General features: G+C 43.8%; 1 protein-coding gene across 3 annotated transcripts in view; it reads right to left on the bottom strand.

Moving 5' to 3' along the window:
- The window catches only part of Micu2 (mitochondrial calcium uptake 2), an 82,016-nt gene extending 68,095 nt beyond the window's left edge, over window positions 1–13,921 (bottom strand). For 2 of the 3 annotated variants that reach the window (XM_087584922.1, XM_087584923.1), the window contains exon 1: window positions 13,692–13,921. In XM_087584922.1, the coding sequence (XP_087441048.1) occupies window positions 13,692–13,901 (210 nt within the window). In that variant the 5' untranslated portion in view covers window positions 13,902–13,921. The remainder of the gene's footprint in view (window positions 1–13,691) is intronic. The other variant, NM_134396.2, reaches the window with a different exon arrangement.
- Window positions 13,922–14,972: the final 1,051 nt, after the last annotated feature.

Consider the following 14,972-nt stretch of genomic DNA (forward strand, 5'->3'; position numbering starts at 1 on the left):
ACACTGAGTAGTTGGTTAGCAATGAATTCCAGACCAACCTGGGCTACAGTGAAATCCTGTTTCAAACCAAAGTAACCCCAAACCACACACACATATACAGAGCAAAACGAAACAAAACAAACCTGCCAGTGAGTCAAGAACCAAGTTTGGGGAGCTGGTCACATGCAGTCAGGGGCCTGTGCCAAAAGAGGCTCTTCAGAGGTATGTCAGTTAAATGGAAACCAGAACAAACCCCCAATACTTGAAAATATAAGATAATTTTTAAGAAACCTACCTACCTACCTTCCTTCCTTCCTTCCTTCCTTCCTTCCTTCCTTCCTTCCTTCCTTCCTTCCTTTTTGGGGACAAGGTTTCTCTGTGTAACAGCTCTGACCATCCTGGAATTCGATTTATAGTCCCAGGCTGGCCTTGAACTCACAGAGACCTTCCTGTCTCTGTCTCTGCTTCCCAAGGGCTGGGAGGTGTGCCAGCATGTGCCACAACTGCCTGGCTTAAAAAACAAAACAAAACAAAACAAACAAAACTATATATTTTTTAACAGTTTATTTTTGATGACATGCATGTGTGTTTACGTGTGTGTGTGTGTGTGTGTGTGTGTGTGTGTGTGTGTGTGTAGCACATGTAACTTGAGTACAGGTGTAGGTCCCTAAAATCTTAGGTAAGAAACAAAGCCAGTGAAGTGGAAAGATAGTTCAGCAGTTACGAGCTCTTACTGCTTCATATATACAGATCCTGTCTCAAAAAACCAACACTTAGAAGAAGCAAAACCAAACATGTAAGTTGTTACAGACTGAAAGGGTAGAGTGTGGACAGAGCCAACTTTTGGTCATCTTTCTCTTATTTTTTTCCTCATTAACTTATTACTTACACTTGTGTTTGAGTGAGAGTGTGAAGGTCAAGGATCAACTACTGGAGTCATGTTTCCCTGCCATAGTTCCTGGCTCAGTGTTTGAACTCTTGCTCTTGCCAGCCTAGTTTTTCTCTTAAAATGCACTGGTAGTTCTTCTACCCTGCACCGGTGATAGTGAAGAGAATAATGTGAGCTTGGGGAGAGAGGGGCAGAAATTTGCAGCTTTCAGTGAGCCTGAAGCTCCGAAATGGTTCAGGTGCCAGATCTGTCCAAGCTGCGAGTTCCTTGCTAGTGACACAGCAAAGAGTAACTGAATTTTTGAAAACTTAAGTGGATTTTGGAACTTTGTTTAAAATTAGTTTCTAAACTATTTTTATTTTATGTTTACTGCTGTTTTGCCTGCACGCATGTCTCTGTGAGAGTGTGTCAGGTCCCCTGGAATGGGAGTGACAGAGGCTGTGAGCTGGCATGTGGATGCTGGAAAATGAACCCAGGTCCTCTGGAGAGTAATCAATGCTCTTAATCACCGAGGGAAGAGGAAAGGTCACAGAGCACATGATCTCAGTGACCCCACCTGTGTACTTGGAGCAGAGAAACCATTCTCTCATACAGTCAGGAGGATATGTGAAGACTTTCAAATGCTAAGAATCAGGAAGGCAGAGAGATGGATCCTAACCAGTGAAAGCATAGGCCCCTGACCTTGCTTTCAAGGTATGGCAAAATGTCCAGATTTCTCATCCTTTTTCAGAGACGGCGGTGGAGACAGATGCAAAGCAAAGCTCATGGCAGTCTTACATGAGGACCTGCATAATTCTGACTTGTTTTCACTCTGTTGTTTCCTTGGAATCACCCAAAGCCCTGTGGATGCTGTCCTCACTGCTTTACACACAAGCAGATGCCAGAATAAGCGAGGTAAATACGGCTTTACCAGAGAAGCACTGAGAGGAATGCAGACAAGGGCTGGGAGAGCAGGAGCGCAGGGAAAGGTTCTTCTCCAAACAGGCCTGAGGACTTCACTCTGCTGTGTGCAGTGCCGGCAACCACCATAATTACTGCTTTCAGGGCTAACAGCTTTATTTTTATAATAGGTCTGAGAGTGTGTGAGTGTGTGTGAGTGAGTGTATGTGTGTGTGAGTGTGTGTGTGAGTGTGTGTGTGTGAGTGAGTGTGAGTGTGTGTGAGTGAGAGTGTGTGTGTGAGTGAGAGTGTGTGTGTGTGTGTGTGTGTGTGTGTGTGTGCAGAGCCACATGCTGCTCAAGTTGACCTTGAACCTGGTGTGTAATGAAGAATGACCTTGAACTACTGGTCTGTTTCTCAAGTGTTTCGAGTACAGGGCTACATTAGTATCCTTGGTTTTCTTCTACAACAATGGGCAATAATTCATTAGTTGTCATCTTTCTTAATCTTTTGACTATTTGTGAAGTTTCTGAAAAAAAAAAAAAAAAAGCAAACACACTTTCCACATGATTTCATGGACTGACTCATCAGAACATGGTCCAGTCTGCATACAGTAACACACTTGAGGTTCAAGGTTTCTGCTCTGAAGCAGTAGGATATATCTTTGCTCCTTCCTGGTTCTTACAGTCTTGTAAGGTTTTAAATAAATTTAAAGAGACCTTTCTACTCAAGGTACAGTTCCTAAACTTTACGAGTAACTAGTCTTTTCAAGTCATGGGAGGAGGCAGAATTTTTTATTTCTTTTTTTATTCCCCCTAAATTTTCTATAATATATACACATATTCCAATAAAAGAAAAAATGTAAGTAATTTTTAAGGAAAAAAACCCAAAATCTCTAGATCTTTTCCTAACATATTTCAAGAAATTTCACTAATTATAATATTATTTTAGTGTTCCAAGAAATAACTGCCACGGCTGTAACATAAATGTACCTAATCACTGCAATGATCAAACCTACTGACAAAATACAAAGTCTTCATTTAAAAAGAAAAAAGCTCGAGTGTTGAATATGATGTTTCTATCACTGAGAAGATAGGAGTAAACAGTAAAGAGTTTCTGAGAGAGTGTCTTTTGGGAACATACTATTCTGATTGTTTTTGTCACCGCACTCCATGTTGTTTATGTTCTTTTCTCCATGCACTGGAACTGGAGTTACAGGCTGAGCTGTGGGTGCTGAGAACCAAGCCCAGACCCCGTGTAAGGGCAGTGGGTGCTCTTGACTGCTGACCCTCTCTCTAGCCTCTTGACCGTTGATCCCAGTGGTTTGTGGCCAAACTCCAATGCTTTCTTCTTACTTTTTCTGGTTGCCACTAAACCACCTTCTACACCCAGCACCTCTGCAGCTCTACCAGAAGGGCTAAGGATGCTGGCTCAGCTCACCATGTGGTGCTATCAGACGAGCCTTCAGGCACTCAGCTGGTTACTGCTTTTCCTTGGTAGTACAGCAGCTACAGCTCCACCTCTGGGGCACCCACTAAGCCACATACAGACAGAGAATGATGCGATAACACCCAATAGCAGTACACCAATCAGACTTCAATCCTCGAGTAATTCCCAGCATCCCACAAACTCCACGGCTGTGAGTTTAAACACGACAGACATGCCTTCCTAGGGATCTGCTTTTGATTTAAATGGGTTTCTTAATTAGGTGATTATGGCTAAATGAAACTGAAAAAGCCTTTGTTTTAAAAATACAAAGATGAGATTTAACCTCTTGATATCTACTCTGCATAAACAAACCACAGAAAGCAACTCACGTACAGCTTCTTGTACATAATCCCAGAGTAGACAGGCAAGCTTTAGGTTGTGCCTGGCATACCTGGAGCAATGTGTTGACATACACCTGTTCTTTCCACTTATATTTACCTAACTTAAAAGGTGATTTTCATTTCCCAGGTATATAGCAGCTAAGAGGTTGAGGACGAAGATAGCTGGCATCTTAGGCATGACACCCCTAGTATGTAACATATGGAGCATATAATGTGGATAAAGTAGGACCGGATAAGGCCTTCTAGTGATCCCAACCTTACTCTACCTATCACACACTCATGGAACTTTCATAGATGGAAACAAACACTTTTGTATCACCAGATACAAAAATATCACTAAAATATGATTCACAAAATATTCAAGTTATACTGAAATCCAGAAACATTAATAATGTTATATATGGAATTGGGTTACTCCTATTATAACAAGCACATGACCCTTAAGCTCCTACACTGTTACCATTAGTGGTTCCGGCTATGTTTATGCACTGGAAGCCCTTACACACACATTTATCCACATTATATGGAGCATATATGGAAGACTGTGTTACAGCACAAGCAAAAGTAGCTTCTTACTTGGGCTCAGTGAAACCAACTGAGTTGCGACAGGAAAGGGGACGTCTTCTGCTTCTATGTTAGCATTCGCTTTGCCTTTCTCCTTGGCCCTGCAGGAAATTTCCCCCACATGGTACAGTAAGACAAACAAGTCTTGCTCTATAATGACAAAGGGAAGACAGGCTTTTGTTCACGCAGGACAAATAATTATGCCAAATCACAGATTACCTCTAATTACAGGAGTCGCTGTGCCACCTTTCTTTTCATTTTCTAGCCATTTACCCACTGTGATTTTTTGACTTTCATTTGGGCTTATTAACATCAAAGGTTGTCAGTATTTATCTGTTTCCAGACATTCTAACCTGAGGCAGTAAGATAAAAACAAAAACTTCTCTGCACTCTTGTTAGAAAGATTTATATTTTCGTTGGCCTTATAATGTTTCATGGTTATCGAGCTTCCATATGCTGCTGCAAATCTTATTACCAGTGACACAGTAATGTAAATGAACCCAAGCACACTCCAGCACAGCGCAGCAAGTCTCAGTTTATGCACTGTTAGTGGCTTAACCATCTTCTTACTCCTTTGCACAGAAGTACACACCACAAATATAAGCTCTCCTTCACTTTTGTCCTGGACTCTGCTGAGCTGCACGTCTGTGGCCACTGACCTTGTGCTTTTTGGTTAGACAAGCATTCTGCTCCAGTAGAGACTGGAGACTGTCACAGGAAGGACCACCGTATTTATCAGAGGAACAGGACAGTAAACTCCAGTCACAGGATCAGTTATGCGTCTACGTGAAGTATATAACAAGCCTGCTTCTCTCACCTTGCTGAGATAAACCGAATGTATGGCTCACTTGAAGCACAACCCAGGATCTCACAGCATTAACCCTCTTGGCCTGTCTTTCTCCTGTTACCATTTCCTCTCCCTTAGGAACCTGTACCCAGCAACAGCCCTTTTCTAAGTCACTGCAGATCCTTCCAGGATCAAGTCAGCATAAGCGACATCTAAACTTAGTAGAAGGAAAGGGCAGCATCAGCACCAGTGGGAGGAGGCTAACTATTGTTTCCCGAGATACACAGGGATGTTTGGTTTATGACAAGAGGAAATTGGACTCTTTAGCTTAATGTCCAATGAAGACTTACAGTAGCTCCCCATAGAACTTGACTAATCAGAATGTAATACTTTTTAATCTATAGTGAAGAAACCTGACAAATGCTACCTCACCACAGGATGAGTATTACCAGTGGACAGCGAGCTACGTCCTGTACCACCTGATCTGAGGTGCTGTAAGGACTGTGCGGTTCAGTGGAATTCCTGACAAAAGTACATAAACCACAAGAAAACAGTGACCAATCCTAAGGGACATTCTACCAAGCATTAGCCACCACTCAGTGACAGGAGAAAATGCTTTAAGAACAGAGGAGGACTAAAGCTAGAAGGTGGTGGGGGGCTCATATCTTTAAGCCCTGCACTCTTGAAACAAAGGCAGGAGAATCTCCTGAGTTCAAGGCCAACCTAGTCTACAAAGAGAGTTCCAGGACAGCCAGGGCTACACAAACAAATCCTGTCTCGAAAAAACAAACAAAAAATTAAGAATTCAAGCTTCCTACTAGTACTGCAGCCCATCTTGATGCCACTAAAATGCTCAATCATAGTAAAGAATGAGTAATACTAAAAGCTAAAATACATGTCTGAAGACGTGAGTCATAGAGGTGGCTGTAGGGCATGGATGCAAAGGTCATACTAGTGCATCATTTCTAAGGGATGCTGACATACTGGGTAACTGTCTTATGCCTGCCAGATATTTACAAAGATCCACCTTAAAAGTGTTTGTTGCAGGACGTAAGAGGGCAATTGCACATGAACTCCCAGTAACTGCTACAGTGTGCACAAGAACCATGCAAGCTCAAGCCAGGCCAAATCCCTGAAGAGACAGGGAAAGAGGAATGGAGGGAGCTATTGGTTCTGGTTGTTGCTGGAAGAAGGAGAGTGAGTCAGCTTTCTTTCCCATTTTTGTTTTTTTGTTTTTAGACAGACTCTCTTTACATAACCCTGCCTGTCTGGAACTACGAAGACCAGCCTGTCCTAGAACTCAGAGAAGCCTCTGCCTTCTATGTGCCACCATGCCTGTTGACAGTTAAGTTTTCTGTAATGGTGTGACACCTTGTCTATCAACTACACTCCAATACAGGTCCCATAGCTCAGCCATTGCTATCTGAAGCAGAGCGGTTGAGACTTCCTGTCTTATCGACCTTCATTAAGATTGAGCCTGTTGAGTTCTCTCATGGGAAAGGGAGATCGCCTGACTCTGCCCTGGGACTCCAGCCACTCCCTCCTACCTAAACCTCACACGCTAGCGTTCGTGTCTCGGCTGCACCTGGTCTTGGGAGAAGCTTAGAGTATAATAACCAAGGCAGGACTTTTCAGCAATATAACCACTCTGCCGTAACCAGTGCGTCTGCAACGGAGCAAAACAAATTTACTAGGTCATTAGGGTAGACTGAGGGAGCTCTTCCTTTGGTTATCTGTGCTTCATCTAGGGTGAATAGACGCTTGTTCACATCTCTCCTTAAGTTCACATATTAAATCCTTTGAGTTTCCCTGTCCCCTGAAACTCGGTGGAACTGTCTTCATTCAGTCACTCTTCTCGGGTCTGCTCCATGACACTGAGCCTGGAACTTCGGAATTCCACTCCTTTGCCAGCTGGAAAAACTTTATCCTGTCAACAGAGGACAATGCACTGACACTGAAAGACACCAGAAATAGAAAGGCATCTGTTCCTATGTCCCAGTCTATCTTATTTATTCAGAGATGGAGCCCAAAGGCCCACATCAAAGGTCCAGGCCACTTCCCATGAGTAGGTACAATGGCTTTGGCTGCATCTTCAGGAAAACATCCTTCGCTTCCTGGCATTTCCAGACAGCTCTGCAGTGCAGCTTCTACAGCAATTCCAGAGACCCTGAGTTACACCCAGTTCAACACGCAGTGACCATGAAATGCTATGACTGTGCAGGTCAGTCAGCCCAGTCACCCTGTCTGACATGGCAGACTCCTGTTGGTAGAATCTATCCATAAGTGCTGCAAAGAGGCTGACTTTCAGCTTTATGTGTCCCAACCTTACTGCCTCAGTGTCCAGTCTTCCTTGCCTAGAGGTAGATAGCTGTGCTTTGGCCCTGCTGCTTTTCTGGGTTTCTTGAGGGTACTGCAAAGATACAGACGTTCTATAACCTTCAGCTGAGGTGAGCAGTGGCACACAAATATAAGCATTCAACAAAAAATTAGACAAAAAACCCATTTATTGATTGTGCTATGTGTGTATGTGTGTGTGTCTGTGGAGGTCAGAGAATAACTTGTAGGAACTGGTTTTCTTCTTTCACCACGTAGGTCTCAGGGCTTGAGCTCAGGTTAGGCTTGGTAAATGTTCCTTTACCCAGAGCCATCTTAACAGTACCCAGCATTTAACCTTTACGTGACGCGAAAATACACTATTCAGTTGGCTTTTGCTATACGCCAGGGCTATTCAAATGAAAAGGCGCACGGTGTGGTGGAGGACTTGCTGAAGGAGGCAGAGGCAGGAGGAACACGAGTTCAAGGCCAATCTCGGCTATACATGGGCTGGGGAGATGGCTCAGCGGTTAAGAGCACTGACTGCTCTTCTAGAGGTCCTGAGTTCAAATCCCAGCAACCACATGGTGGCTCACAACCATCTGTAATGGGATCCGATGCCCTCTTCTGGTGTGTCTGAGGACAGCTGCAGTGAATGCACATACATAAAATAAATACTTTAAAAATTAAAAAGTAATCTAATTGGTCTGAGGTTTCTCAGAGGAAGCCCTTCAATTTAGTTGGAGTGAAATCAATGATTTTACTTAAATTCTTTAGTTTATATTTGCTATACTAAATGTGATAGCAAAAGACAAAGCCTTGCTGTATAAAGATACATAAATGCCAATAATATAATAGTAAAATCCAATTTTCTATGGATAGGTAAAAGAGGTGAATTTTAGACTTTTGAGAAATTACATAATTTTAGAAGTAAAGCCTTATCAATTTATTTGGTCATTCAGTTAAGTATTTGTAGCATTTTTATTCTAGCCATAATACACCGTGGACAGCAGAAGAAAGGGTACCGCCTCCTCCTCACCTCTCTCTAGTGGGAACACGGCAAGTGTCTAGGGTTTCAGGAGTGTAAGGGAGTTTATCTGAGACACTGGGGAATTGCTCTATGCTGCTGTCTGGACTACACCAATGAATTTATGTAATAAGGGATGTGGACTGACCCTTACTTAGGATATAGAAGTGCAGCGATGTCCACCAAACAACTCGACCACTTAAATAGCAGAAGACTCTTTTCATTGAAAAGCAAAAGAATACACCTGAAGTGATGCCATGGAAACATTGATTATCTAATATTCTATATAACCTGACAAAATTTAGAAGCAACTCATTTACTGAAGAACCTAAAGAAATTCCACTACAAAGTTCCGGCCGGAGGCAGCAGTGTCCCCAACTGCACTCATTACATGCTCTGAAACAACACAACCACGCTTACATAAGACCAGGCGGGTCAGACTCTGGACAGCTTCCCCTGTGATCAGTCTCTGGATTAAGGTGCCACCATTTCCTAATTACTGTGAGAGCTCTAACTCGTTTTTAGTTCACTCACGTCTCTAAGGTCTTGATTCTCTTCCCACAGAGGCAACCAAACAGTATGGAGCTTGAGAAGACGGTGGGCACAATAAGAATTGCAGAAGGACACTGAGATGCTGTAAACACTTATAATTGAAGTTATAGAGGTATGTAAAATAGGTACACTAAACCATCTATTGACAATAAACTATCAAACTGTCTTATGACAACTTTTTTATACATTATTTTTACTATTTATTAAAGAGGGAAACACACTTTTGGGTAGGGGTGGGAAGATGGCTCGGTTGTTAGAAGTGCGTGCAGTAAGCAAGAGGACCACAGAGTCCATGCAAATGCCATAAATCCCAGGTCAGTTGGGTGGTGCCTGTCTGTACTCCCAGTTTAGAAAGGCAGATGGGTTTCTCAGAGCAATCTGGCTAGCAAGACCAGACAGAATCTGCAAGCTCTAGGTTTGACTGAGAGGCCCTGCCTCAAAGAATAAGGTGCAAGAGCGACTGAGGAAGACTTCTGACATCACCTCAGACCTCCACATGCACGCCCATGAACACACGCACACATATATGCACACTGCACATGCAGAGAAAAAAGAATTTAAAACAATGGACCTTCAAGATGGCTCGGTGGGTAAGGAAGCTACTCAGACTCAAGCCTGGAGCTCTGGTCCCTAGATTCACACGGTGAAGGAAACAGACCACAACAGGCCTCCATACATGCAGAGCAGTTAGACCCACACATATGAACAAATAAACAGAATAAAAATTTAAAAAGTACTTAATAAGATAGATGGGCTCTTAAATCTTGGCTGGAGAGCTGGCCCTGCTGGGTGTAGTGTGTTTTTAATGTTTTTCTGAAGTTGACTGATACTTTGCTCTTTTAGTTATCAATGCAAGCACACAATATATGTAAAGACACATGAGTATTTATGGGTGCTTCAGAAATTGTTGAAAATTATGTCCTAATTCCAAGCACGATTCAAGTAATGACTTTCTAAGATCAATAACTTAAATCAAATACTTAAACACAATACAATGAGAGACATAATAATTTGATACACACTGAGAAATGGTGGTAGAAATTGTTGTTGTTTTGGTTCTTAAAATCACTATGTTTCTGTAAGAGCAGAGATCTTTGTATGTGTAGTGAAAAAACACTGCAATTCATTAAAGACAACTGTCTGGAATCAAAGCCAAAGTGTTCAGACAGTGTTTAGAACAAGGTTCCAGTGAAGTCACATACTGAAAACCAGTGAGTGCTGCTACAAACACCTGCCATTTGTGTGTTTTATGTTTAATTGTCTCACCCCCCAGGTGCTTAGAAACCGTCTATTTGTGGCCTTTTCTTTCCTTTTCTTCCTCTCTTCTTCCTTCCTTTTCTTTTCTTTTTTTTAAACAATCCCACATCCAGTTATGGTCTCATATGCAAGCCTGTATGAGGGCGCCACCCACAGCTGAGCAGCTGGTCTAGTGTGCCTTGTTTGTACTATTAATTAGAGAAGTTTAGACCTCTGGGTACTGGAAACAAAGTAACCTCTTCTACCTGAGATGCCTCCTGTGGGGTTGGGGGTGAGGGTGGAGGTAGGGGTGGTGTGCGTGTCCAAGAACTCCTGCAATGGCTTCCTATAGTCCTTCAGATAAAAAGTCCTGCTTATATGGCTCAGGTGATTTAATGACATTTCAGGTCACTGCACACACCAGTCTCACAGCTCCTGCTTTTGCTGAGTTAAACTTTCTTGTAGATCTCTGAGCAGATATTCCAATTACCTATACTCCTTTTCTGCCAAGTGATTGCCAAGCAGTTCCAGGATGACCATTTCTTTGTCATCCCTTCAGGAAACTGGGAGTGTGCTGGGTGCTCTTCTAAGACCCTCCAACGGTGGGTAGCCAGCTTTATAACAGTGCATTAAAACTGCCCTCTGCTGTCAGACTTCAGTCTGTCTTCCTAACTCATTCCTTGGCAACGGCCCTGGTACACAGGATTTCAATAATTACGAAGGAAAGAAAGAAGGGTTACAATCTGTCAGCTGCTTTATGACCTGGATGTCTACTGTTGACCTGCACAAACCATGTGACAAGCTGTTGGTCACAAGGGAAACAGAGAAGAGTGGTACACCATTAACACAAGTTCTCCATTTTCACTGGAAAAATCATTTATTGTGATGAATGTAAACGAAGAAAGTCCCAGATGCCAGGGACCCAAGAGGTTTCCAGGACCCAACAAGGAGGTCTATAGCCAAAACACCCAACAAAGGGAAGATATAACCCCTAGAGACCATATCCAGTGGATAGGCACCATCCCCAGTTGAGGGATGGGGCCACCCACCAACCTCAAAAGTATTAATCCTGTCAAAAGGAAATGCAGGGACAAGGATTAGAGCAGAAACTGAAGGAAAGGCCATCCAGAGACTGCCCCACCTGGGGATTCATCCCATCTGCTGACACCAAACCCAGACACTGTTGCTGATACCAAGAAGTGCTTACTGACAGGAACCCGGTAAAGCTGTCCCCTGAGAGGCTCTGCCAGAGCTGGACCAATACAGATGCAAATATACACAGTCAAACATTGGACTGAGCTCGGAGACCCCATTGGGGAAGTTAGGGCAAGGATTGTAGGAGCTGAAGGGGTTTGCAACCCCATAGGAAGAACAACATCAATCAGCCAGACTCCCCAAAGCTCCCAGGGACTAAACCACCAACCAAAGAGTACACAGTGAGTACCCATGGCTCCAGCTGGATATGTAGCAGAGGACTTGCCTGGGATCACTAGGATGGGAGCCCCTTGGTCCTGTGGAGGCTTGATGACCCCGTATAGGTGAATGATAGGCTACTGAGGCAGGAGTGGGTGGGTGGGTGGGGAGCACCCTCAAAGAGGCAGGGGGAAAGGAAGAGAGGATGGGGGGCTTGTAGAGGGGAAACTGGGAAGGGGGATAACACTTAAAATGTAAATAAATAGAAATAAAAAAGTAGAAAAGTTAACTTTAGATGTTTCTACTTAAAGAAAGAAAGTGAAGGCTATTCCCATGATTATACTAGGTCCACATACGCAGTAACATACACATAAAATAAAGCTGTGACCAAATGGTTGAGGAGCATTAATAGGTCCCCCTTTAGGAAAATACATTCAAATTATTGCTCTAGAGGGGAGTTTTCAAAACACAGCAACACTGCATGCACTAGTTTTCAGCCACTGTAAAGGAAGGAATGTTCACCGTAGGCGCAAAAGCATAAAAACCCAGGTTTTCAATTAGTCCAAAGAGCAGACCAAGCCGACTGCTGTTAACAGAACTTATAAAAACTGATTCTGTGTTTCTTTAGTTAGGTGGAAGTTTACAAAGCTGCAGAGAATGAGAAAGCTAAGTTAGGGAAAGACAATAAACACTAGTGTGAAGGATAAGCTCAAGTTAGTGATTTAAAGGGAAAATAGGCTAAAGGGAGCCAGAAAACAAACAAAACCAGGGAAAAATCTTAAAATTCAAAGGAGGCGAAGTGAAATCAGCTTATAACTGCTGAGGGCTTGTGGGAGGGAATTGAACTTAGTTCCTGGACAGTGAGTGTGTGTCATGGGCTGAAGTTTTTTGAGTTAATGACAGGTCACGGAGTGTGACTAAGGTGGCTCTGTATTACAAAGTTTTAAACTGGAGGGGTGGGATGTCGGTCAGTAGTGGAGCACTTGCCTACTGTATTGGAAACTCAGCACCAGCACCACCCCGGAAAAGTCAATTTATTATCCTAGGTAGTTTCTGATGTTAAAGTAAAATACCACCCGGGGGACTAACCTAAGGTTCTGAATAGGATAGAATTCAATATGCAACAAGAAAAACTGATAATGAACAATAAATTTGTCTGGCATAGGATTAACAAAAATGTCGGGGCTGGAGAGATGGCTCGGTGGATAAGGACGCTTGCTGCTCTTATAGTAAGGGGCCCAGGTTCAGTTCCCAGCACTCATGTGGTCCCTTAGGATTACCTGTAACTCTAGTTCCAGGGGCCCAATGCAGTCTTATGTAAATTGGGCACCAAGTTTGTATTCAATGTATACACATACATGCAGGCAAAATATTCATATATATAAATGAAAATAAATCGTAGAAAAAGTTAACAGAAAGTCTATATTGCATGAGAAGTTTTTTCCAACTCTAATCAGATGTGGTGTGAGGTTGGAGTCAATGTTTGTATAAACTGTTATATCTCAATAATAACATTTACCAACCTTTAATCTGTAAGGTATGCTTTTTTGTTTTAATTTATTTTAATGTTTGAGTTTTTCCACTAGAACTAACAAGGAAAATAAAATACTGCTTTTAATTAAAAACAAAACAAAACTAAAAACCTAAACACTGAAATACTTCTCTGTCTATAAAAATCTTAGGGAGTATTTTCAAACTTCCAATGTTTTACCAGACAGTATTTATCTGAAAGTAGGGTACTTAACATTTGCATCCTAACAGCTCAGGTTTAGGAAAACTTGTTTTGCTGAGTAGGCGGGGTCCACTAAAACATTAAGGTTTCGACTTATGTAACAGTAGTCATTAGAGCTGATAAAATCTGCAACTAACAACTGTTTAACTTTTACAGTTGATATTTTCTAGGCTAGGGGGTGTGGATCTCACAGTAGGACGAAGGACGACTCCACCCTTTCCAACAAAGAAGCGACCAGGGAACCCTTTGGCAATAAAGGTTAACAAAGGTGCCTCCAGGGGAAACACGGGGTGCCCAGCACCCGCAGATCTCAAGGCCCCTTCTCCACCAGGTGGGCAGAGGCGTGCCCCGAGTCACGCCCACACGCGTCGCCAGAGAGACCTCCCGCCACTCTGCTCCCAGGTCCTCCGGGCTCCCGCCAGCGGCCTGGGGTCTCCCGTGCCTCCACCTCCCTCCCAGGGGCGTCTAGGGCGGGGCGGGGCTGAGCCGTACCTGCACCAACCCCGTAAGGGTGCTCTCGCGCGCGGCTGCTTTCACGCGTCCGTGATGCCATGCTGCTCCTGCGCCTGCCAGGGCCACGCCGGCCACAGCCGCTGCCAGAGGGCCGCGACTCGGCACAGCTCGTCCGCCCGCCGCAAGCCCGCGCCGCAGCCTTTCGCCCCAGGCCGCCAGCCGAGCGCTTCTTCCCGCAGCCGCCGCCATCTTTGCGGAAGCGCCCGAACGCCGCGCCCCGCCTCCACCTTTGGTGGCCGGAGGACGCGATAGAGTTGAGTTCTCGCGAGAGCTCATCAACCTCCACCATGTTCTGCGCGTGTGTTGCTAGGTGTGGCTGCTTTCTCGACGTTCAAGGGTGGTTTTTGAGGTGACCCTCGGCTCAGGTGACAGGTTCCAAGGCAAAGGACATGAATTAGCTGGTAAACTGTTTAAACAGGTCAGGGCACCACTGTGGCCTGAGAAAGGGGCTGTAGGCATGGCTCAGTGCTCCAAAGTGCTTGCTGCCCTTCCAGAGGACCACAGTCGGATTCGGGAAACTTAAGGCCACTCATAACTCCAGCTCCAGAGGATCCAGCGCCCTCTTCTGGCCTCTAACATCACCTCCATGAAATTAAAATAAAAGAAGGGTAATAGGTACTGGGTGGAATATATCAGACAAATTAGATTAAGAATAGGGAATTAGTCAGAAGAGTGATGATAAGTGTGGGGTCAAATTAGATTTAGCATGACTCTTTGGTCGGTAGATTTAAACACAGCACCTCTGGCTCTCCCTCGGGAAAGCCTATGTCAGTCTTAAGTGGGCACTTTTAGAGCTGGGAAGGAAAACACTTTTACCAATAATCCACAAAGGGTGCTAAGTATAATCACGGTGGGCATGGTGCAACAGTAGAATTCCATCCTCAAAGAGGCTTGGGTAAGGGGCTGAAAAGTTCTGCATTTTTAACAATACTATAGTTGCCCTATACGTGCCTGGCTATATTGAGTTGCTTGAGACAGTTGGTTCAGTGGACAAAGGCACCTCATGCCAAGCCTGACTGCCTGAGCTGGAAGTCAGAGAAGAGACTCGTAAGAGTTGTTTTCTGACCTCTGATCTGTGCAGTGAGTTCCAGGCCACCCATGGGTAGATAGTGGAATCCTGGGTCAAGAGGGAAAAAAGGAAATAAAGATTATGTGTACACATTCACCCTTACAGAACTCCACTTTTACAGCTAAGTGAGCTTTACATTTATTTATTAAGACTTATTTTTTATGAATATGCATTTGTGTGTGTGTATAATG

Source organism: Rattus norvegicus, chromosome 15 (genome assembly GCF_021556685.1).
Source record: "Rattus norvegicus strain SHRSP/BbbUtx chromosome 15, alternate assembly SHRSP_T2T, whole genome shotgun sequence".
Classification (NCBI taxonomy): domain Eukaryota; kingdom Metazoa; phylum Chordata; class Mammalia; order Rodentia; family Muridae; genus Rattus; species Rattus norvegicus.